Source organism: Gracilinanus agilis, chromosome 1 (genome assembly GCF_016433145.1).
Source record: "Gracilinanus agilis isolate LMUSP501 chromosome 1, AgileGrace, whole genome shotgun sequence".
Taxonomy (NCBI): domain Eukaryota; kingdom Metazoa; phylum Chordata; class Mammalia; order Didelphimorphia; family Didelphidae; genus Gracilinanus; species Gracilinanus agilis.
Window position 1 is genome coordinate 380,978,256 of NC_058130.1, and position 26,162 is coordinate 381,004,417.

The 26,162-nt window shown below is 35.7% G+C and overlaps 1 protein-coding gene across 1 annotated transcript in view; it reads right to left on the reverse strand.

The window, feature by feature from the left end:
- The window catches only part of WDR70 (WD repeat domain 70), a 333,473-nt gene that overhangs the window by 44,267 nt on the left and 263,044 nt on the right, over nt 1–26,162 (reverse strand). Inside the window, exons 10-12 of the mRNA XM_044664295.1 lie at nt 25,746–25,845; nt 17,816–17,900; nt 15,873–16,011 (exon numbers count right to left, since the gene is read on the reverse strand). Coding sequence (XP_044520230.1) covers nt 15,873–16,011; nt 17,816–17,900; nt 25,746–25,845 — 324 coding nt within the window. The remainder of the gene's footprint in view (nt 1–15,872; nt 16,012–17,815; nt 17,901–25,745; nt 25,846–26,162) is intronic.

Genomic DNA, 26,162 nt, shown 5'->3' on the forward strand with positions numbered 1-26,162 from the left:
ATAATCTAATAAGATGGAGGAACATACACATATAACCTGATATATATGAAAAAATTGAGAAAAGGTGCAGCAAAAGTGCAGAGAAATTTGAGGAAAGATCACCTTAGCCAGGGACATCAGTGAAGGCTTCAAGGTGGAAATGTCAGACAAAGTAGGCATTTATACGGGCAGAGAAAAATGTGGTATAAGGCAGGCAGAGTTTATTCCTGACATGGAGGATGGAAGAAGTAAAACAATGGAGACTGAAGCAGTATAAGAGAGGGCTAGAAAAAGGTTGGAGAGATAATAGGGATAATCTTCACTACTGACATTAAGAGTTTTGCTTTATTCAATAAGCACAGTGAGCAGTGGAGGCTCTGGAGAGGAGTATCACTATCAGAAAAGCTCATTAAATAGACTATTTGGATAGTAGTTTGTCAGATTGTTTCTTTTCTGCCGAGTTCATACACAGCTCTTCATTTTCCATCTTTATGCTTCTGCACATCTGGGTTCCAGGCCTAGAATGCACTTTCTTCTCACCTCTGGCTCTCAGAATCTCTAGTTTCCTTCAAGGCTCAAATGTTCAAGCACCACCTTCTATGTGAAACCTTCCCCCTAGATGCTAGTTTCTTCCCCTTAAATAATTTTCCCCCTCTCTATGTATTTCCTTTCCCCCAACCCCTCCATTTAAAATGTTTTATTTATTTTTAAATATTTTTCCACGTTTACATGATTCATTTTCTTTCTCTCCCCTCTTCCCTCCCCACCCCCCAGAGCCAACAAGCAATTTCACTGGGTTGTATAAATGTTATCACTTGATATTTCCATATTATTCATTTTGGCAATAGAGCAATCTTTTAAAGCCAAAACTCCAAATCATATAAACAAGTGAGAATTCATAGGTTTTTCTTTTGCATTGCTATTCCCATAGTTCTTTCTCTCAATGTGGACAGCATTCTTTCTCATAAGTCCCTCAGGAATGTCCTGGATAATTATATTGATACTAGTAGTAAAGTCGATTACATTGGATAGCCCCACAATGTTTTACTTTCTGTGTATAATGTTCTCTTGGTTTTGCTCATTTCACTCTGCATCAGTTCACTGAGGTTCTTCCAGTTCATATAGAAATCCTCCAGTTCATCATTCCTTACAGCCCAATAGTATTCCATCACCATCAGATTCTACAATTTGTTCAGCCATTCCTCATTTTCCAATTTTTTGCCACCACAAAGAGCATGGCTATGAATATTTTGTACAAACATTTTTCATTATTATCTCTTTAGGGTACAAACTTAGTAGTAAGTATTGCTAGATCAAAGGGTATGCATTTTTTTAAAGCCCTTTGGGCATAGTTCCAAATTGTCTTTTAGAATGGTTGGATCCAACCAGCAATACATTAGTGTCCTGATTTTGACACAACCCCTCCAATTTATTATTTTCCTTTACTGGCATATTGGCCAGTCTGCTAGGTGTAAGGTGGCATTGTTTTGATTTGCATTTCTCTAATAAGGAAGGATTCAGAAACTTTTTCATGAGCTTATTGACAGTTTTGATTTCTTCATCTGAAAACTGCCTATTCATATCCTTTTACCATTTGTCAATTGAGGAATGGCTTGATTTCTTGTACATTTGACTTAGTTCCTTATATATTTGGGAAATTAGACCTTTGTCAGAGAATTTTGTTATAAACATTTTTTCCAGTTTGTTGCTTCCCTTCTAATTTTGGTTGCATTGGTTATGTTTATACAAAAACTTATTAATTTAATATAATTACAAATTTTCATTTTACATTTTGTAATGTTCTCTATCTAGTCTTTAAAATTGTGGATCACCCTATCCTACTGTCTTTCTTCTAGATTTTCAGAACACTATTCTCTCCTAGCTCTCTTCCTGCCCATATAACCTACCCTTCCTCTGTCAGATCTTCATCTAGATCAGTGGTTCCCAAACTTTTTTGGCCTACCACCCCCTTTCCAGAAAAAAAATTACTTAGCCCCCTGGAAATTAATTTTTTAAATTTTAATAGCAATTAATAGGAAAGATAAATGCACCTGTGGCCATCACCACTCCCCTGGATCACTGCAGCACCCACCAGGGGGCGGTAGCACCCACTTTGGGAATCACTGATCTAGATTATGACCTCTAACCATAAGTCCCTCAGGATCCTCTCTTGGGCCTTCTTCTCTTTTTTCTGCTATACAACCTCTTTTGATGATCTCATCAGTTCCAATGTATTTAATAACTATCTCTATGATGCTGACAATTTTCAAATCTATCTATCCAGTTCTATCTCTATGCAGCCTTTCAGATATCCCTAACTAGATGTCCAGTAGACAACATAAACTCCACGCATACAAAAGACAGCTCATTATCTTTCTCCCTAAACACTTCTTCCCCATTATTGGAGAGAGCAACTCCCAGTCTTTCAGGCTCATAATTTGGGAAATATCCTCCACTTATCATCACTCACCCCCATAACCAATCCTTGCCAAAGCCTGTTCATTCCACATTTGCAAAATGAACAATCTCCTATGACACTATCACTACTCTTCTGCAGGCCCTTGTCACCTCATGCCTGGACTATTTTAATAGCCTGTTGACAGGTCTGCCTGTCTCAAACCTCTTCCCACCCCAATTCAGCTACTATAACAGTGTGGACTGGATTTTGCAAAGGTGAGCAGGCAATTGGAGTTGAAGCTGGCCTCAGGAGATTTCAACTGGGAGGGGCCAGTGAAAGAGGAAGTTTGGTGAAAATTCTGAAGATTCTAAACTGCCAACCGCCAACTGCCAAAGACTCCTGAGAGGGCATTCAAGTCTTGGGTGGGGGGTTGATGGTTGTGGGTGGCTGGGAAGTTCTAGACAGGAATTTAGCTCTTCTGAACCCAAAATTCAGGAGCAATCTGGAGATTTCAACAGCAAAATCTTTCTACTGACTTCATTGCCAACAAAGAAGAAACCAAAAGAATTGTGCTCCATAATTGGCGTTAGTGCCTGGACTAAAGAGGGAGCAGGCACTTGGGGGACCCTTCCTTGACCCCTCTTATACCCCTTCTTTGCAGTTATTCCCCTATTTGTTAGATAGTGTTAAGGATAGGATATTGTGAGAGGAGGGAGAGTCAGTTTCTGAGTCAAAGCTACAGAAGAAACCAGAACTGCTCTCTTTTGTTGTGGGGTTCATAGTTGATAGAGAAGTTATCCCTGTACCCTCCTTCTTCAAAAATCCTCAAACATCCCTTACCCTGTTATCCTGAATTCCCTCATCCTTATAATAAATCTTTATTAGTTCATTATTGGTAGTTTGGGGCTGTTACTTTGGAGGGAGGAAGACTGATCTTGTGGCTAAGGGGAAGACAAATACCAAACACCATTTTGAAGGGCAAAGCTACTAGAACTTGGGAGTGGGGGAGGCTTGTCTCCATAGTGCTGGCTCTGAGGGTGGGATCTAACCCATTAGGATCACAACTGATACCCAACACCTCCCTTCAACATCCCCACTATAGCTTTGCCAGTTGGGAACCTTTTTGAGTTTATTCCCTCCTAGGTCTTCCCTGGGTGGGGGTGAGTGAATAGCTGATCTGGCCCATTGAAAGCTAACAAGGTGGGGAGTCTAGATACCCCCCTCATTTACAATAAATACTCGCCCCTCATTTTTTTCCTAAAATGTGATTTTCCTAAAATACAAGTCGAACCATATCACTCAGCTACTTAATAAAGTCCCACAGTTCCCTACTACCTCTAGGATCAAATACTAAATACTACTCGGCATTCAAAACCCTTCATAGCCTAGCCCTCTATAATCTTCCTACAATTTACTATTCAATCCAGTAATTCCATCTCTTGGTTCTAGACATTTTCTCTAGTTGTTCCCCATGCCTGGAATGCTCTCCCTCCTCAACTCCACTATCTGATGTTCCTTTAACTCTCAACCAAAACTCCATCTTTTACAGGAAGCCTTTCTCAACCCCTCTCAACTCTAGTGCCTTCCTTCCCTTAATTATTTCCTACTCGTCCCATTTATACTTGTTTGTACATATCTGTCTCCTCTATCAGATTATGAGCTCTTTGAGGGCAGGGATTATTTTCTGCTTCCTTTCATATCCCCAGTGCTTAGTATGATGCCTGTTACATAAAAGACACTTAATAAATGCTGCTTGATTGAAAGGGTCACCAAAAATTTGCTCATCCTTTATCTTCTAGATTTCACTATTCATTTGAAATTAGCTTGTGAATGCTCCATATACTTTTAACATCTCCAAACCAGTTTTGGGCAAACATTTGAAAGCTTATTAAATTAAGCATGCTAAATGAGCCCCATCAGGAGTTTGCATATTTAACTTACTCCGGAAAGTGAATTAGAGGAAAACCTCATTAAGCTGATATCGGTTTATTCAAAATAACCCATAATTCAGAGCAACTGCTATTCCCTAGTCAACCATATGCTGGCTTGCTCTTTAATAAAAATCAGATAACTGAAATCTAGTTAATTCAAAGTCAATTTTTCCATGCCTTGTGTTCCATATTAACAAGGTTTCACTATTCTAGAAAGCAGATAAATTGCCAAATATAGTCTCATTTTCAGTCTGCAGTTACTGTGCGTAAGTGCTTGCTCTGCCCACATCTCAGGTTCCTTTGATTTCCCCTCATTCTGCAGATAGCTTGAAGCTGGAAGAGAAGTTGTCACTTTATTATCTCCCCCCTTTTCCAAGAGGGCTTTAAAACTGGGTCATTCTGATTAAGCTAATGTTTTACATCAATCTGAAAGTCATCATCTAATTCTAGTAAAAAATGGGCTGCAAGGAGGAGAAGAATCAAGAGGGCAGAATAGGGAACTGTGCCCAGATTTTCTTGAGTCAAGTTTTCTCTCTGTGAATTCACTATTTTACTTGAAGTCGATTTCCAGATCATAATATGAGCTATATTTTAAAATAAGAATAAAAATACAATGCAAATAAAATTATCAATGATTTCTGAAGACTGATAAATTGACTTGAATTATGCAAACTGCTTTTCTATATAAAAAGTCATCACGGCAATCAAAATCTGAATGGCTAATAAGATGTGCCCTTAACGAACTTGTAAATTAAGATCAATAATGTGCCTAATCAATGTTCCATATTTATTTCTCCCTGTCCATCTCTAACTAGAAGTCAGAAAATGTCAGAATAAAGTAGTCAACAAATACCAGTAAATCATGTGAAAATGATGATGTCAAATTCAAATGGAAACAGAGGCCCTAATCTATACATAAGGATCCCTGCCAGCTACATAGTGACTTAGAAAAATACATACTAACATGGACTATGTTCTATTGTATTAATCTTTTGTTAAATGTTTCCTAATTACATTTTTAAAAAAACATTACCTTTCACCCAGTCAATACTAAGTATCCATTTCAAGACAGAAGAGCAATAAGGGCTAAGAAATTGGGGTTAAGTTATTCTCCTAGGGACACACAGCTAGGAAGTATCTGAGGTCACATTTGAATAAAGCTCAATACACTCTCCAATCACTAACCCACCTAGCTGCCCCCTTTTATTTACATTTAATCTGATTTGGGCAGCTATTCTGGAGGGTTTGACATGTTTAATACTTTTGATATAGAGAAGTTTCCTCAAAGGTAATGATTTACAACTTGAAAGAATTCATTTTGGGTATTTTTCATTGATGTATATATTTTGAAAGCCATATTTCTTGAGGAAAGAAAAAATGATATAATTCAAGTTCTGTACAGAACCTCAATATTTCAGTGAATCCATGACCTGATCAACTGTCTTTTACCCATTTCTCACTTCTTAGATTTAGTGGTTAAAAATATATATCTGCAAATAACTAGAGCTGTTGTGTTTGTATGCATGTTTCCTCCCATTTGCTGTTCATTAGTCAATCAGGAAAACAAGTATTTATTAAATACCTATTACTACATGCATATGGGAGATGCAAAGACAAAAATAAAGAGTTCCCACAGTGAAGGAATAGCTCTTCTAGAGGGGAAACCAATATTTACGGACATAAGTACAGATTAGTTACAAAATAAATATGAAGTAATTTAGAAGGAAAATAGTTGGGAAGGACGAGGAAAAACTTGGCATCAAAGATAGTGTTTGAATTGTGTCTTTATGGAAGATGGAGGGGATGAGAGAATGAATTCCAGAAATGGGGTATGGCCAATAAGAAGGCATGAAGATGAGAAATAAAGAACCATCTAGGAAGAACAGTAAAAAAGAGTAGTTTGATTGGACTTTTGAGGGTAAGAAGAGTAGTCATGGATAATGAGGTTGAAAGGTAAGTGGGGGCCAGCTTGGAAAAGGTTATAAATGTCAAACAGAACTTATATTTTATTCTAAAAGCAGTAAGGAGACACTGGAGTTTACAGAGTAGGAGAGTGACATGGTCAAACTTGTGCTTCAAGAAAATCATTTTGGCATGTATGGAGAATGGATTAGGATGGAGAGAGATTTTACTTAGAGAGTTCAATTGAAAGGTTCTTATAGTAGTAGCTGAGGTGAGAGACGATGAAGGCCTAAATCAAAATCAAAGTGGTGATTATGAGAGTAGTATAAGCTGTACAAAAATCAAGAGATGTTGAGCAGGTAGAAATGACAAAACAGGAAAAGTTTGGATACGTGATGGGAGAGGGAGCAAGGACTTAAAATAATGGTTAGATAGCAAACCTGAGAGGCTATAAGGGTGATGGTATCCTCAACAGAAACAGGGAAGTTTGGAAAAGGGTTTGAGGGAAAGAGGAGAATTCTATTTTGGACATGTTGAATTTGAGATGTCTTTGGGACATAAGAGTTTGAAATGTCTAACAGATGGTGATGGGAATAAATCTAAGGAGAAAGACAGGAACTGGATATTCAAATCTAATAATCATCAGCACAATGATGACAATTAAACTTAGAGGAGCTCATGAAGTCAAAATATGAGAAATTAATAGTGATCATTTTGTTTTACAAGCAATCAATCAACATATATTACATAACAAGCCTTATACTAAATGCTGGGAATACAGAGACAAAAATGAAATAGCCTCTACTCTCAAGGGGTTCATATTCTGTAGAAAATAATAACATATAAAACACATAAGTAAATAAAAAGCACTAAGCCAGGACACTCCTGAAGGACTTATGGGAAAGAATGCTAACCACATTGAGAGAAAGAACTATGGGAGTAGAAATGCAAAAGAAAAACATATGACATCACTTATCACATATATATATATATATATATATATATATATATAAGGGTATGTGATGTGGGGTTTAGACTTTAAAAGATTGCTCTATGCTAAAGATGAATAATATGGAAATAGGTATCAAGGGATAACATTTGTACAACCCAGTGGAATTGATTGTCAACTCTGGGAGGGGGATTGGGATGAGGGGAGGGAAAGAAAGTGAATCATGCAAACATGAAAATAAATAAATAAATGACCAATTAAATAAATGAGGTAAGCAAATAAGTAAATAAATAGAAAGTACTATATGAGAGTGAGATTTACTAAGTACCTGGGCAACAAAATAGGGTCTCCAATAGGAGATAGTACCCTTGTATTTAGCTGCAATTTCCATAAATCATCTGGATTAATTTCTAGTGGGGCTGAGAGGAAAGGGATAAGAATATTTATAGTAAAGTAGGAGGAGGGAAGAAGGAAATAAGTACTTGCTATGTGCCATTCACTGTGCTAAGCACTTTACAATTAGCATCTCATTTTGCTGTGGGGTGTAAATGGTGAATTTGATCCTCACAATGACCCAGGGAGGCAGGTGCTATTATTATTCTCTTTTTACAGTTGAGAAAAGTAAGGCAGGTGAAAGTTGCCTTGGGTCATGTGGTTAGCAAATATCTGAGGCTGTATAAGAACTCCTGTCTTTCTGAGTCAAGCCTAGCATTCTAGTCGCTACACCACCTCATGGTCAATATTGATAACCCCTCTCCTGCCTCTCAAAAGAATGTAAGCTCCTTTTTATTACTTGCTGTTTCACATATGTCTTTGTATTCCCAACATTTAACATAATATTCCGCACATAGCAAGTACTCTATAAATGTTTGCTGAATTTAAATAAATTCAATTACTCCTGGAGTATATATATCATCATTATACAAGAAACTTACATTTAGGGGGCAGGTAGGTGGCTCAGGGGGTTGAAAGCCAGGTCTAGACCCAGGAGGCCCTAGATTCAAACCTGGCCTCAGATACTTCCTAGCTGTGTGACCCTGGGCAAATCACTTAACCCCCATTGTCTAGTCCAGGGGTTGGCAACATATGGCTCTCGAGCCATATCTGGCTCTTTTGAGGGCCAGATATGGCTCTTTCTGCAGAAGCCATAAAGTCAATTTTTTTTCAGGCGCTGTTACAGGAGCGCGCACTGTGAGCACTGTACGGCTCTCATGAAATTACATTTTAAAAAATGTGGCATTTATGGCTCTCACGGACAAAAAGGTTGCTGACCCCTGGTCTAGTCCTTACTGCTCTTCTGCCTTGGAATCAATACTTAGCCTTGATTTTATTAATAATTCACAAATGGAATAGTGAATCTCTAAAGAATATATATTAACTGTGGCTTCCAAAGTAATATATTAATTCTGATATTTCATAAGACCACTGACCAAGAAGCTACCTAACATAATCCTAAACAAAGTTTTCCAAAAGCAACCAACTTAAATATTTTCACTCTAGTTATTTTCTCTGCATTCTCATTCAAATCTTGCCATTTTGAAATGTCTCAATTCTGTAGATACAGGTGTAAAACATCCAACCTTTCCCTTTTTAGCCCAAAGAAATCTCAAAAATCTTCCTGAGAGTTTTCAAAATGAAATGAGCTTAAAAGTCAATCAACTTGAACCACATGTACTTAAAATGTGGCTAGAAATTTCCTTAGAATTCTGAAATATGGATAAAATTACATAAACCATTTTTCTAGTTTAAAAAGCATATAATGGAAACTTTCACAAATATTTTGTAATGTTATAAAAAGATTAAGCTTTCTATGAACATTTCCATAATATTATGTTTTTAAAATAACTGATATAAAATAATAAAAACTACATTATAAAATGTGATAATTTATAAAACCAATTACTTTATTTCTAAATCTTACTATTTAACAAATTTTACTATTTACTATTTTATTCATTATTTACAAAGAAATATATTTTAAGACTCTCACTAGCCAAAACAGAGTAAGGGAAGCTTAGTTGAACAAGGCAAACTAAAACTAAGAGTATAGTCTTCAAGAAAAAAAAAAATAGAAAGAAAGCCTGGAAATTCAGCAGTGAAGTTATATGTTGGAGCTTATCCTAGAAAAGAAGCCAAGAACAATAAATAAGGTGGGAGTTGGGGAGTAGCTAAACTATAGTGGTCACAATACTATTTGATTTAACACACTCCAGAGGATTAAACTGTAGAGGAAGCAATAATTTTTATTTGAGGAAACCCATTTGAAAGACGTAGAAAACATCCAAAGGAATTTTGGTATAATTGTATAATGTATGCAAATGCTAAGGATTATGTGACCTGGGTAAATCACTTAATCTCTAAGCACCAGGCAACTCCCTAAGATTAACAGTTGCCTACTGGGTCACCAATGCAGCTTCCTCACTAGACATTCCCTCCATCAGTGAGATTAAAGATCCTGTCCCTCCTTAAAAACCAAATCCCTCCCCCATACATACAGATGTTATTTCATATAAATAGGAAATACTTTTTCAAAGGTTAGCTGTCTTCCATCTAAGAAGTTCCTTGGTTTCATCTTTAAATTCTCAGTGGCTAACACAAGATCTTGTATGTATCTTTTTATCTCCAGTGCTGAACACAATGCTTTGTACTGGGAAAGGGACCAAGGTGGAAAAGACAACTAGAACTATACTGATTAATTCAGCTAGACAGCTTTAGGAGGGCCATCATTCCTTTTACACATGTAGTCACATACAGCACCAAATTTTAGTAATAGCAAAATAAACAGGTACTTTTTTTTTTAACATAAGTCAAAATGTTATATACTAAACTATTACTGTGGGTTGTGGCCTTTTCTTAAAAGTATGAAGACTATGTTACTCTCTTGAGGATGAAAACACATACTACAAAAAAAAAAAAAAAAAAAAAAAGGTGATTCTTGGCTCATCCAACAATTTATCCATCCTTATTGCATTCCAAAGAATGCATTTGTTTGTTTTCTTACATTCCAAGAAGATTTAAAACTTGAGACAATGGGTCAAAGGAGCCCCTTCAACATGCCATTCTGTTAGATAAACAAAAACTGATGCTGTCTGATGGTGAGAAGAAAAAAAAAAAAAAACCTCATCAGTGATGAAAAAAAGTTGCTTTAAGGTATGTTTTCTTTGCTCTTATTAAAGCAACATGTTGATTCATTTGCTAAAAAAAATGAAATCTTATAATCTCTTCTTAAACTATCTTGAAACACCCAACCATATCTATATTCTTTTATGTGAATAAATCTTAAAAGGGTCTAGCAGTCATTCCTCAAAACTCTATCATACTTAAACCAGAAAATTACTAACAAAGATCATAACAAAATATAAAATAAACAAAAGTGATGCATGTCTATATGATTTATATGTCACTCCCTATGTATGTGTGAAAAGGTGGCCTATTCCCATAGATAATTATATTACTGAGGCCAAAATCACAGGTTCAATCCAAATTAACAGAATTTTAGGCAGAGATTTCATGCTTGCCAGCTATCACATAAATTTACACTTTTAGTCATAACAGAGACCAGGTAGAACAAAATAGACAAAGGAAAGAAAATCTACTATGATTACCATAACATTTCAAGCATATTCTCTATAGATAGTAGGCCTAGCACATCAGTTTTATATATGGAAAATCAGAGTGTTAATTCCTAGAGGAAAGATATCAGGTTGTATATTCTGAAAATGTTATGTGCTATATGCTTAAGAAAAATGCAAATCCACAGAGCCTGTTTCCTTCGATACACATAAATGACCACCACCACCATCACCCAAAGATGGTCTAGGGATAGTTAAGTGGCTGCCTTCATTAGTTTTTTGCATGAAGATCAAATTTTGGTGAATGAAAAGTTCCATTCTGCTTCCGGTTGTTGCTAATCATTCTGATTAGCTGTCTATCTAATATAATTGACTGGCTGACAATCTGAGGCTCTGCTCATAATTCTGTCACTTCCATTTTGTACAATCTACACAATTACACATTTTTAAGCTATGATATTGCTAGGACCCTATTATTTAGTAGAACAGTTTGGTCTTTGAGCTTATTTTCTACTACATTTATCAAATAGAAACAATAGAAGCAAAAGTTATTAAACAGTAATTGTTTAAGAAATGCATTCAAACAATATTGGAAAATTATGTGACCATCCTAGTGTTTGAGAAATATGTGAAGTAAATATTTTATTTTTAAATAGAGGCAGGATATGTAAGAAATCCCTACAATAAGGTGATTAGTTAAAGTACAGTTTTGTTCTAGTAACTTTATAAGTGGCCCAAAGGTTTAATGATACAAAAAAGACATTTTATCTGATAGTTTAATCGAAAATTGTGGAACCTAAAAAGAATTAAAAATCCAGACCCCTGTATGACACTATAGTGAAACAGGCTTGTCTGTAGGAATTCCTAACTCACAGACCTTTGGTCTCCAGATCCTAACCCTTGCATGATAAAACACCCTTATCTGCAGGAACTCATACCTTGCAGACCTCCCCCTTATCTGAAGGAACTCCTACCTTGCAGACATCCCCCCATCCTATCCCCTGCTGCCTACTATCCTACCCTTTAAAAACCCAGCTCAGCATAGCTCTGGGTCACATCAGCCTGGCAATGTGAGACCCTTAGATTAAGCTAAGATAATAAAGTCCCTTTGCATTTTGCATTGCTGCTCTCAGACTCATTTTTTGGGATGGACTCCCAACACTTCAAAATCTACTGCAACTTCATACTAGGTTCATTTACAGGCCAAGATACAGTAATTTTTTTTGCTGCAAAATATCAGTAAATGTCAAAATGACATTTTTACCAAAGAAATTCAAAATCCATGAGCACTGTCCAATTACTTGGCAATTTTAAGTTTTCTATATTAACTCCTATAACTCTAGGAAGGTCCTAATAACTGAAAAACTAAATAGATATAAAATATAGAAATACACATTCACACATATAATGCTGAATAAAAATTCTGGATTGTGCAATAATTTCTTTCCCTCTATTCATTATCTACTCTATTAATAAGCCTGGTTTTTAACTATCTTTTTATAACGAATAGCTTCAAGGTAGTAAAATAAATTGCTTATATATATTTGTTTCAACACTGTAAATTAAAAGCATTCTGTCTAGTATTCATGTTCATTTTCTGATATGCACATTTAATTTTTACCATGACACATACAATACTAAAGGAAACAAAGACTATATACATAGTGTAGGTTATCCTGAAGATAGACACTGCAGAACAGCAGGATATTTAGGGAAGAAAAACATCAAAGGAAAGCTTTCTAGGGAGCTACTGAATATATTATAATGTTTAACATTAGAGACCTTGGAAAAATCAAAAGATGCCTGAAGCAATGGAAGAAAATGTTTCCAAGCTGTCTTCTGTTACGGTTCCTGGAACTGAACTGTGGGCTAAAAGCCAGACTGGTCTCTAGTCTTCAGGCCTACTGCACTCCACATCCGAGATCAGTCACCTCTTTTACAAGGCACAGGTGTAGCTAGGCCTAATGGCTATGGTTTGTTTTGTCTCTTTTGGGTTATCAATAGGATCTATGATCCTATTATCCAACTGGATATCTTAATATTTAGCCCATGATAAGGAGAACTCCTTATCCTAAGAGAAGTTTAAAAAAAAGAGATGGAAGTGAAGAAAGAGCCAAGGTAAAAAAACACAAGGAGGCACAACTCATGGGGGAAAAAAAAGACAGGTAAAATATCAGAAAGGAAAATGTAAGGCAGGTAATAATTTATTAATTATGGCTTAGTCTTATTTACTTTAAGTGAAGCTTAACATCTACTGTCATTTAATAAACTTATAGTTATGATTGCATTTTCAGGGAAGGAAAAAAATTGCAACTTAATAGCAAATGTTCCTTTTTTTTTTTTTTTTAAACATTTACCTTTATCTTAAGAGTTAATACTATGTATTGCTTCCAAGGCAGGAGAGCAGTAAGAGCTATTAAGTGACTTGCCCAGGGTCACACAGCTAGAAAGTGTCTGGGGCTAGACTTGAACCCAGGACCTCAGGACTCTAAGCCTGGCTCTCAATCTACTGAGTCACCCAAAATACCTGATTAGAAAAGTAGATTCCCATCAATTGGGGAATGGCTAAATTATTATACATGAATGCAAAGGAATGTCACTGTGCTCTAATAAAAAAACAAATGATGAATACAGAAAAACAAGATTTACATGATTGAATTAAGTAGTGTCAAAAATAATACACAATGACTACAACAATGTAAATGGAAAGAAATACTACAAAACAATCAAAAGTAAATGTTGCAAAATTAAGAACAAGAATGGCTCCAAAGAAAAAGGTATGAGAAGACCCTCCTTCTACCCCTATCTTACTCATGGCAGGAGGTTCACAGAAGTGATACATGACCTATATTTTCATATTTTTGATAGATCCATAAATTTTGTTGGATTTTTCTCTTTTTCCTTTTTTTTGTCCACTTTAAAAATATTATTTATTACATAGGATTGCTCTTTGAGAAATTAGAGGGGAATGGAGACCAAGAGAAATTTGAGTGACATAAAAAACCAAAATGCACCAATAAAATATTATTTTTTAAAAATAAAAGTAATAGGATACAAATCTGTGACAATTATAAAGCCTGGATCATCCCCACAAACAGGATGTCTTTTCTGCAAACTCTGGAATCTCAGTGCTTTTAAAATCCATTCATTTTTCAACATTCCTTAATTTGTTTATATTGCCTCTTGGGTTGTGATTTGAGAAAAACATAATACTAAACAATGTTGAAATGTACAAATAAGTGAAAGTCATAGTGGAAAAAACAGTCAACTTCAACCAATTACAATAATTTTATGTCTGGAGATTTAAGTTAATGTACTCAAGTGTTTTTCTTAGATGTCCAGTGTTACAGTTGGCTGCTGGATACACCAACTTCACTAAAATATTATTAGTGTTGGAACATTGCATATTATGTCACAAGATTAGGGTTTATAAAACTGAAGTACGCATCTAGAGTTATTCTACTTTTTGTTTATTTCCTCTATAGGTAAAAACAAAAATGTGGTTTCAAACTAAGTAGCTGCAAATACATATACATAGTACTAAGAATATTTAATTATACAAGACTAGCAGAGCAGTTTTTTTAATAGCAATCTAAAAACATTTGTTCAGTTGTCTTCACTACCAAGGCATGTAATATGTCACAACTATTTATAAAGAACTGAAACAGCTAGATTAATCCATATGAGCAGAATTTATGGTAGAGGAATTTGCTAAAGGGCTGCACACTATATCAAAAAAAATATACATGAAAAGCCCTTAACTGGCCCATTTTATACTCTCTCAGAAAAGTATAATGGTTTGTTTTACTAACTAAATAATAATATACAATAAAAGGGCTATAAAGAGTGTTTCTATTTCTGAGAATTGCTTCTCTTACTGTATTCCATCTATTCCTGATGTAGTTCTAGTCTCATGATATATTCTAGCTCTTATAGGAAGGCTTGAGAATAAACCTGAAGCTTTCAAGTCATTGAAATTTATTTCTAATATGGGTAAATTGCCAACTAAGCAAAAGTTGAGTGAATCCCCAGTAAGCTTTAGGAGGCAGCTAATGGCTATGGGAATGGAGCACTAGGCCTGAACTCAGGAAGACCTGAGTTCAAATCTGATCTCAGACACTAATGGTGTGACCCTGGGCAAGTCACCTAACCCTGCTTGCCTTCTTCATTGGAGAAGTAATAGCAAACCATTCCAGTATCTTTGCTAAGAAAAACTCACAGCAGTATATAGTCCATGGAGTCACAAAGGATTGGACACAATTGAACAAATGAATAACAACAACAATATAGAGCCTTATTCTAAAATAAAACTACCAATCAAGGATGCACAGAAAAGTTCTGTCAGGGGCAGAGAGCCAAGACCAGAGACAGGAAGTCCTAGATTCAAATGTGGCCTTAGATACTTCCTAGTTGTGTGACCCTGGGCAAGTCACTTACCCTCCATTGCCCACCCTTACCACTCTTCTGCCTTGGAACCTATACTTAGCATTGATTCTAAGATGGAAGGTAAAGATAAAAAAAAAAAAAGAAGAAGAAGAAAGAAAAGTTCTGTCAGTCTAGACCAGTGATGGGCAAACTATGGCCTGAGGGCTAGATGTGGCCCCCTTAAATGTTCTATCTGGCTGTGGGACATTATTCCTAATATGACACATAAAATGAGTAGGATATAGTACAATGAAACTTCGAAAGAGTTGCCTTAGAAACAGACTGACAGATGAGCATTTCCTTTCCTTTGGTCCCCTCTTTAAAAAGTTTGCCCATCCCTGGTCTAGAACAATAGTCCCAGACTTTGTTACTACTTGCATACAAATAAAATTTTCATTTCTCATTCTGATTCACTATTCCCCTAAATTTGTGTACATATGGTCAGATCCTGGGAGATTCCCTTTCTCCTCCGCTCTCTGGTGAAATTCCTTCCTAGAGCAGGCTGAAAAGGAGGAAAGGATCATCAAGACAGTGAGAGCCATGAGGAGCGAGTTGAGCTATTTCACATTGAACAAGGCCCTAATCCCAGGGCAATATCCATCCCTGCCCAGTGGCCCAAATGACTGGAGAGCCATTGTATAGCGACTAACCGTGGTCTACAATCCTAAAAACAATGCAAACATTTCCACAACCCAAGCAAAGTAAACGATACATACTGCATTGGTGACATCAATTTCATACACTTTATGGAATGTCTGGCGCTCAAAAAACACAAGTCTGCCGCTGCCACCTCCCTTCTTAACAGATGTTCCCGTGACCAAAAGTTTGTCATCTGGACTGAAGCAACAATCGGTCCTGAGGAGAAACAAGCAGCTGTCACAAGCTTTTGAAAAGGTGGCAGTACAATTATCTTAAATAAAACAAAATTTTAGAAGTTAATTCCTACAGCTTTTCATCTTTACTTCTCAATTTGGGCTAGAAATAACAAGAGGAAAAGAAAAAGCAAGATAAGTTTTTAGGACTAGAATCTATGATGATGGAATTTTTTTTTTAGACCTATTCCCTCCATCTGCAAAGCTTTGAATTAGGTCTTGCCAGCTGCCATTAAATGAAGTACCTGCTGAACTGCTATATATGATTATTATTAAAAGACCTTGTTATTAGAACTCTGATTGTTTAAATAATTTTCAACACATACACAGGCACAAACCTGACTTCTGATAATTCACTGCATGCTACAAAGTTGTACAAGTGAATCATTTTTATTTAAAAATTATAGTTTTTTTAAAAGATAAAAACTGTAAGTTTCTAAGTATTTTTTTTTATCATGCAGTTTTCTAAATGTGGTAATTCAGTTCCCTTCAACATAAATTGAGGTTAGTATCAAATGTGATTACTTCTACAGTGATAGATGAATTTGTCGAGTGATCTAATCATAGGGCTGAGAGTTCAAATCCCAGTATGTTGCCGATTCATAGTGACAATCTACAAAACTTCTTGGTTAGCTATTAAAATAGATATAATACTCAACTAATTAAACAGTATGTGATGTGAATAAGTAAATTATGCTAAATGCTTGGCTAAAAAGTATAGTGTACAAAAATATTTGCATAATAAATATTAGAATTAAATCTATTGTAAGGAGGTTAAATATATCCTATATAATAAAATATATAAGCATTTCTGTGTTTTCATACACACACACACACACACACACACTATGTAAATATATAAAAAACATCTCCTTAAATACTATTAAATACTATTCTATATCAGGACTGCCCTATATTGATGAAATAATAGGTCTGATTTAAAAGTTTCAAATAAAATATAAATGTGCATATTTTTATACATATATGTGTATGTATGTAGGAGAAACAAGGAGAGAGATGGAGAATTAAGCTTTTGTAGGAAATTCTTGGTGTGGAAACTGCATCATCGATTCAGTGTTTTATTATTTATAGTCTTAAGAAATTGACTAAGGACATATAGTGGTTTGGAAGTAGCTACATGGCTTAGTGGGTTAAGCACTGGGCCTGGAGTCAGGAAGACTTGAATTCAAATCTGGCCTCAGACATCAGCTTTGTGATCCAGGCCAAGTCACTTAATCTCTATTTGCCTTGATCCACTGGATATGGAAATGGCAAATTACTTCAATATGGGCATTATGGTCCATGGGTAATGAAGAGTTGAGCATGACTGAATAAGCATTTAGAGGTTTAGTGACTTGCCTGCTCAGGAAGAATCCACATTGAAGTCTTGCTCATTCCAAAACTGGATCTTTATTCATTCTGCCAAGATGGCTCTTACATCTATATTTATATACATATATATGTATTCACACATTTATTTTAGTTTATGACTTATTAGGAGAATCAGCCTCTTTAAAATAAAAACCACCTCATATTCTAACCTGACCACAGAAACTATACCAATAGAAATCTTCTATCTTGACTTTCATTACTGTCTGGAGGATAAACATAAAAGAGGAAAAGTAATATGGGTCGGGGGTGAGAGGGAATGGGATGGGGTAGATCAAACTCACAAGGCCTTCTTTTAGATGACCTAAAAGATAAATAATGTAAATTATCCCTAACTAGATGAAATTTTATCTTTGCAAACCTTAAGTATATATCGAGTACAAAGAATAGTCACTTACATTGAAAAGAAGGTAGGAAGGTTTGAAGCTGAAAAAAGTGGTTTCTTAAACTGCCGAATGTCCCACAGTTTTAAAGTATCATCTCCTGGTAAAGAAATAAAGGGAGAGGGGGAATGAAAAAGAATGCTATTGATTTCAAGACTTTAAAAGTAAGGCAAGTATCTATTAAGAAGGCTTCCAGATATTACTTTTCCATTTTTAAAAGCATCTCCAAGATAAAAAGAAACTTTCCAGCAAATGTTCTCAAGTCTGATTTTTAAGCAGATGGTATTTTCCCATAGGGCATTTCTGCAGGACATCCTGCTTTCTTCAAAAGCTCTTAATTTACTAACCATCAGGACTAAAAGGCAGTTCAACTCCTCATAGGCTCTCTTTCTCCAGCAATGTGTTGGTAAAGATATCCATTCATTAACATTAATAAGAATGATCCTTGTCAATCCCTCCCCCACGATGTAACAATAACTTCAGCGTATTGCTCTCCTGTGTACTGCACCTTTTCCTAGGTATTTTAAGAGTAATGAATATTTTCTAAGCATCACTTTCTTATATTTCTATCAGGCTACTAATTCCCGACCAGAATGACAGCCGGAACTTATACAAGCAATGTTTTTGCTGGTCATGTTCCCTAGTGTCCACAGCTGAGACCTGCTTCATCTCCCTCATGTACAACATGGAATTTGCATCAAATGCAAGTGAAGTCAATTGAGATTTCAATAAAAATCTTCATTCCCTCGCCAGTGATCTTTTCTTTGAAGTTCAAAATTTGGCAGGTATGCTGATTTACAACTTGTTGGATATCCATCTGCTTTTATTGGGCTAGATCCAAAAAATATTCACAATGGAATATTAACCTACTGTTTCTATTCTTAACAAAAAGTTACCCAAAAGACCACAATCTGCAATCTACAGCAAAACATTAATCTGCATTAAAAAGTTCAGCTGGCCAGGCAAGTTCTAGAGCCAGAAGAGTGATTTATAATATTCTGAAGGCTACTGGCTGAGTGGAATTATATTGCAATGTTATGCAAGTAACATAAATGTTTACTTATCAAACCACCAAAAATCTATTTTTAGGATGAACAATAGGAATAAAGTTCATAATTATTATTGTTACAGTTACCATTCTAAGAATTATCATTAAACTTTTACCAAAAAAAATCAGCATAGCACCATACTAGTTTCTCTGGGATTTTTAAAGACTTATTTTAATGTAGTCTCTTACCATAAGGCACTTATAATCTGGTAAAAGAAGCGATGGATAAGAAAATATATGATATGACATTCTATATAAAAAGTTCAAGAATCTGCAGAATAAAAGAAAGCAAGAATAGTTTCAGTGAATTAAGATTCAATCATTTAATTTGGGTAAGGGAAGTATTCTTGGTAGAGGTAGATTTTGACCTCAGTTTTAATGGAAGATGAAAGAGATATGAATTAGCTATACATGAGAATCAATGAGATTCATAAGATCATAATTAGATTTGGAAGAAATCTTAGAACCCTTAGAAATCATCAGCTTCAGCCTCTCTCATTTTATAGATGAAGTCAGTAAGTGCAGAATGATTAAGTGATTTGCTCACCATGACCTTGCTAGTAGTAACTGGTAAAGTCTGGATTCTAGGCCCTCACGTCTATCACTTTTTCAGCAGTGATTAAGTGGCCACAATGTGAAAAAGACTATGCTAAACTCTGGAAATACAAAGGCAAATATACATCCCTTCCTTAAAAATCTAATGTGAGGGAAATAATATGCAAATAACTATGAACATACAAGATATGCCCAAGTGAATGGAATCTTAGAAGGTAGGCACCAGCAATAGGGAGGGAAAGGAAAGGCTTCTACCACAATGTAGAGTTTAAGCTGAACCAGGAGGAAGAAGTGAGAAAGGAAAATATTCTAGGAGGCAGCAGCCCAGTTCTCCATCTAACCTCTTCCATAGGTATCTAGGAAGTACACCAGGCTGAATTGGGATCAGGAATCATACAGTGGGGGGAAAATGGACATTTAAAAAAGCAAAGGACTTTCAAGCATTCCTATGAGCTGAACAGAGGTGAACAGAAATACTGTCATTAAACTAAGGACTCAAAAGATGCATAAAGAGGTAAACCTGAGTGAGCTATCATAAGGAACTAACAAGATTAAACCATTTACATTCTTATTTGGGGAGATGATATGTGTAGCCCTGTAGAACTCAGGGGTCACAGAAAAACAGAGGGTTTATTTTGATGCTCTCAGAAACAGAATGGAAAGGATAGGGAATAAGAGCTTACTAAGGAGGAAGAAAGAAGAAAAATGGGGAAATTGTCTCATATAAATGGGGTGTACAAGTAGAAGTCTAAGAAGTTTACATCAAAGAGGAGGGAGTGGTGGGAAGGGGGTAACACTTGAACCTCACTCTTATATGAACTGGTCCAAGGATGGAAGACTATATCCCACACACAAACAGAGCTGGATACAGAAATCTATCTTACCCAACATAAAAATAGAAATTAAAGGGGTTAAGGGAAAGGGTATAGAAAAAGGAAGGTTTAGTAAGAAGCAAAACCAACACATAAAGATGGGGAAAGGGGGGGGAGGGGGGAGGAAGGAGAGTATTCTGGGCATAGAGAGCCATGTGAAAAAGTACCAGGTCAGAAAGGGACTGCTTCTGTGGGAGGAACAGCAAGGAAGTCAGTGTGCCTGGATCTTGGGAGTGCCTGGAAGGAAAGAGTATTAAGAAGACTCAAAAGGGAGGAAAGGGATTAGGAGAGTTTTCAGTGCCAAAGAGAACATGCATTATTTGATCTGCAGGTAATGGGAGCTACAGGAATTTACTGCATAGTGGGTGACATGGCCAAACAGGTGCTTCAGGAAGATCACCATGACAGCAATGGGGAGGACACCCTACAGTGGGGAGAGACTTGAATCAGGAAGACCAATCAGCGAGCTATTACAATAGCTCAAACATTAGATGTTATGAGTCTGAGAAGAAAACATAGAAAACATATGGCAAGATTTGAGAACACAAATTAGAGATGTGTCTCTACATTGTCTTTACCCATTCGATGTAAACGAAAACTTAGGTAAGGACTAGACATGAATAAGATGAATCACAGAAGAAAGGTATTAGGATAACTTTTTTTTTTAATTCTGTACTTATATACCACAAAAAGAGCATTTCTATCCATATCACAGAAATATAAAAAGAAGATCCTACCTGGAACCATAAATATGCATTTCATAATTCAGACTTTCAAAAAAAAGGATATAATAAGTTTGCTACAATCCTTTTTTTTTTTAATCCTCACCTTCCATCTTAGAATCCATATTCTAAGGCAGACCAGTGATGGCTAAGCAATGAAGGTTAAGTGACTTGCCCAGGGTCAAACAGCTAGAAAGTATGAGGCCATATTTGAACCCAAGACTTCTCACCTTTGGGCCTGGCTTTCAATCCACTAAGCCATCTAGCTGTCCTCCTATATATTACTCTTTTTTGCTTTAATTATTTATTTATTTAGAGTGTTTGCCCATGGTTACAAGCTATATATTACTTTTAAGTCTGTCTGCACTTCCTTCTGAAATTGTTACTGTTCTCTTTTGTACATTGAAAAAATGTTTCAAAAGCCCCTTTTGAGGTATCATTTTTTTCTAAACTCCCTTCACTCTAATTCTATCCACCAAATTAAATGAAAGGAAGAAAGGAAAAAAATACCCTTGTAACAAATAAGCTTAGTCATCAAAAACATATATTTTTCTATCTATTCCCTCTCTGTCAGAAGATGGGTAACATGATTCAACCTAGGTCCTCTGTTCATTGATTCCTTCTATCAGTTGTTTTTTTTTCCTTTCTGGTACAGGCACTGTGATTTATTTTCCTTTATATTTAGCATACATAATAGTTTCAAATAAAATTTTATGTACTTAGATGTGTCCAATATCTAACATGAGTCCACTCTGGTCATATTACTTTTTTTTTAAACATTCATTTTCTGACATTTTGAATTCCAAGTTCTTTTCTTCGCTTCCACCTCCCTGAGACAGTAAACAATTTGATATAGGTTATACATGTGCCATCATGTAATATCCTTTACAACATTTGTCATGTTATAGAAGAAAGCATATATCGCTAAAAGAAAAAAATTCCCAAGATAATAAAGTGAAATGGTGGTCTACTTCAATCTTCCCTGAGACTCCATCAGTTCTTTCCCTGGCAACAGATAACACTTTTTCATCATGAGTCCTTTGGAGTTTTCTTAGGTCATAGTATTGCTGATAATAGCTAAGTCATTCACAGTTGTTGATTAGAGTTTCTTAAGTCTTTCAAAGTTGTTATTCTAATTTGTTCTGAGATTCAACTCACTTCATTATTCTATCCATTCAGACTGCCCAAGAACTCCCTTCAATTAAAGTTATTTTTTTCCTTCTTCTTTCTCCCCTTCTAGAATTAGGAAGTTCATTTTTCATGTGATTATTCCATCTCCAGGATTATCTTCTCTCTTTAACACTCTACCAATCTCCCATTTCTCATAGACCTAGACAATTTTCATTTATGATTTCCTGAAATATAGTGTTCAGACTTTTGTTTTTATCATAGTTTTCAGGGAATTCACTGAGGTATACAACACATAATATATAATATATGTATATACATATACACACATATATATAGTAAGGAGAGAGAGAGAGAGAGAGAGAGAGAGAGAGAGAGAGAGAGAGAGAAAAGATATTCATCTTCCATTCTTTACAATTTCTCAATCATTTGATTTTTGTTCTAATATTTCTTGCTGCTTCAGAGTCACTGGTTCCTATTTGGTCAGTTTTAATTTTCAGGTACTACATTTCTTGGATTATTTTCTATTTAAAATTATTTTTTTCTTCCAATTCTTTTCTCTAGAGCTTTTATTTTATTTTTTATCTCTTGCTTCATATTTTTCTAATTTGAATTGTAATCCTTACCAAAAATCCATTTTTCCCTTGGACACTCCCCTCCATTTGTTAGAGTTGTAATAATTTTTGACATTGGTTGATGTTTTCTTTGATTTACTCATCTCTCCATTTTTGGCAGTTGGGTGGTGTCACAGCGGACAGAGTACCAGTCAGGAAGATTCCTCTTCTTGAGTATAAATATGGCCTCAGACACTTACTAGCTGTATAACTCTGGGCAAGTAACTTACTCAACCCTGTTTGCCTCAGTTTCCACATTTATAAAATGAACTGGAGAAGGAAATGGCAAACTACTCTAGTATCTTTGCCAAGAAACCCTAATGGAGTCATGAAGAGTTGACATAACTGGGGGAAAAAAAAACCTGTCTGAACCAGCTTTTAGGCTAGGATAGCCAGCCCTAGTAGGTCTCTCACTAGGCTCCCTGAGTTCTTTTGCTGAAATTCATCATATGGAGTTAGTTTCTAAATGAGTTAAGGTTCAGAGTGCTAGATCTATAGGGCCCTCTTAGGTACCTGAAGACCTTAGATTCCTTAGGTCTGGGCTTTCCCATTCTGAGCACTGTGTTATGAACACTGTGGCAACGAATGGGTTGACACTGGGCTTTTCACACTGTTGCCCTTTCCCCCACACTGGCAGGATACCTATCCTAAAGTGTTCTGATAATCCTATTGTTTCTTCTGCAGAGGATTTTACTCATGCTGTCTATAGGCACAAAGCCTAAAAGGCTACAAATGTCCTGTCTTTGGTTAAGCTAGCACTCACTTTGCTGGAAAGGACATCGCTTTTGGGTTTCTGGCTGACTTTTTATAAAATTCTGTAAAAGAATAAGTGCCTTTTACTATAGTTTCTCATTGGATTTTTTTGAAAATTATTCAGTCTGGTGCAAAATTAAGAGTCTTGCTAGAATAGGTACATAAGAGTTGGGCAACCTGTCTTATAGTCCCCCATGTTTTAATCAAAATAGAACTGGCTCCACCTTTAGAAAAAGTACATTAATACACCCAGTTCTATGACTTAATGCAATTACTTCGCTTTTCTGGATCTTGGTTTACTCCTCTACAAAACAAGGGACTTGGACTAAATTATCTCTAATCTCTTATAACTCCAAATCTAATGATCAAAGTGTATTAGAACAGAGAGTTGAAGAATGGTAGGAACAAATTCATTGAGTGATTTAAAGTCCAAAGACAGAAATCTTAACATGATCTAAAATTCAACTGTTAAACAATGGAAGGTCTTGAGGAGCTTGGTAATGTGATCAATCAGATCACTCCAGACTATTCTGAAGAAAGAGAATACGGGCAAGAAGTCTCCAAAGTTTACAGTGGTCAAAGAACAAATGTTAAAAGAAGAAGCCTTAAAAAAGCATTAGAAGAGGGGGACAACTGGAAAGGAAGTTGGGAGCCAGATCAAAGGCTTTAAAGGCCCAAGGGAGCATTCTACAATTGATAAATGGTATAAGAACTGGCAGTTTTCAAAGGGGAAAAAAAACCAATTATTAATAGCCTTATGAAAGAGAAATGCTTCAAATCACTAATGACTAGTTAAAAGTAAAAAAAGCAATTCTGACATTCCTCCTCACACAAATTAGGGTGACAAAAAAAGGAAAGTGACAAATATTTGATGGGCTGTAGGAAAACAGGAACATTAATGTGCTACTGGTGTAGCTTATGAATGAGCCTAACTATTCTAGAAAGCAACTCAGAACTCTGCCCCAAAAAGTCACTTACTTGAATATCCTCTGACTTACCACTAAGTCAACTAGCATTTATTAAAGTGCCTAGCATATGCCAGGCACTACTACAGCCACACCCCAAAGAGATAAAAGAAAAGAAAAGGTATAAAAATATTTATAAGAGTTCTTTTTCTAGTGGTAAAGACCCATAAATTAAGGGATGTCCATCAACTAAGGAATGATTGAACAAATCATGAAATTGGTTCAAGAAATTTGGGAAGATTTGTATAAAATGATACAGAGTGAATTGAGAAGAATGAGAACAACTTATACAATAACAACATTGTAAAGATAAGTAACTTTGAAAGACTTAATTGATCATAATTCCGGAGGTTTACTGATTATTTTATCCCACTCTTAATAGAGATGATGGACTCAAGATCCAGAATAAGAGTGTAATGTACATTTTTATAAATGTCTTCTGGAAAACAAAAGTAGAACTATGTAGTTGAATAACCTAGGACTCCCTGGTCAAAGATACGATATAGAAAAAATGAGAATATACTACTTTTGCATAGAAAGTTACATTATGTATATTTTCTTTCTTTTGTGGGTTCACTGGTTGAAAATAATGCAATGCTACATATTGTTGAGAAGAATAGACTATACTGTAGCATCAATGGACAGTATAATTAGAATACTAGCAAATAAAAAGCAGCACTATAGTTCATCCTTAGAATGGATCCTTCAAGAATTCAGAACTGTTATGAAAAAAGGAACTAAAATTGTGATTTAGGTAAATCAATTTAACATCCAAAATACTTTTCCAGGCTTTTTTTATACCAATGGTAGCACAATGACAGTCATTTTAATGAAAAATTAGATTAACATAATAGTAAATATAAAAATATTGCTAGTTTTGGTCTTTTCTAGGATTTACATTTTTCTTAAATTTTTTTTCCTGGTCTATATATGTGTTATCATGCAAAATATTTCCATATTGTTCATTTTTGCAAGTGAATAATCTTATAGAACTGAAATCTGAATTGTATTACCCAAATAAACAAGTGAAAAATCATATGTTTTCATCTGCATTCCAAATCCAACAATTTTTTCTCTGGGAGAGGATGTAAAACATGAATAACCCAGTTGAATTCCTTGTCAGCTCCAGGAGAGAGGAGGGAAGAGGGGAGGGAGACACTATGAATCATGTAACTTTAGAAAACTTACATGTTATTGAACTAAAATAAAGATAAAATGTTTAAATGTTCATTTTGTTTTGAATGTAGTACCTTGAACAATACATATTGAAGAATTTTTTTTAACTTACCTCCTCGAGAGGCAAGGACAGTGCCATCATAGGAAAATGTCACACAGGAAGTATCTGTGCCTGGATCATGTGCTTGCCTACAGTGGAATTTGGTATGAACCTGTATGTGGGGGGAAAAAATTTAAGGATATTAATTCAAATGAGATCATTGCTGTGGCAAGCATGTGTTAAAAAATGGGACTGGGGAGAGAGGACACACACACTCACTGACCTCTGTGTGAGTGCTACTAATAGAAAGGCTATGCCTCTCCTACCTGACAAGCTCTGCTGGACTGAGCCTGTCAAGCTGTCTCCTTTCAACAGTTGCCCAGGCAGGGAGCCACTGAGAAGTTGTGTGTGTTGTCAACTTCTCTAGTTCCTCAACCTGGGGTTGGTTTGAATGTTCATATGAGCTATTAATGCGCTGATTGGATAATG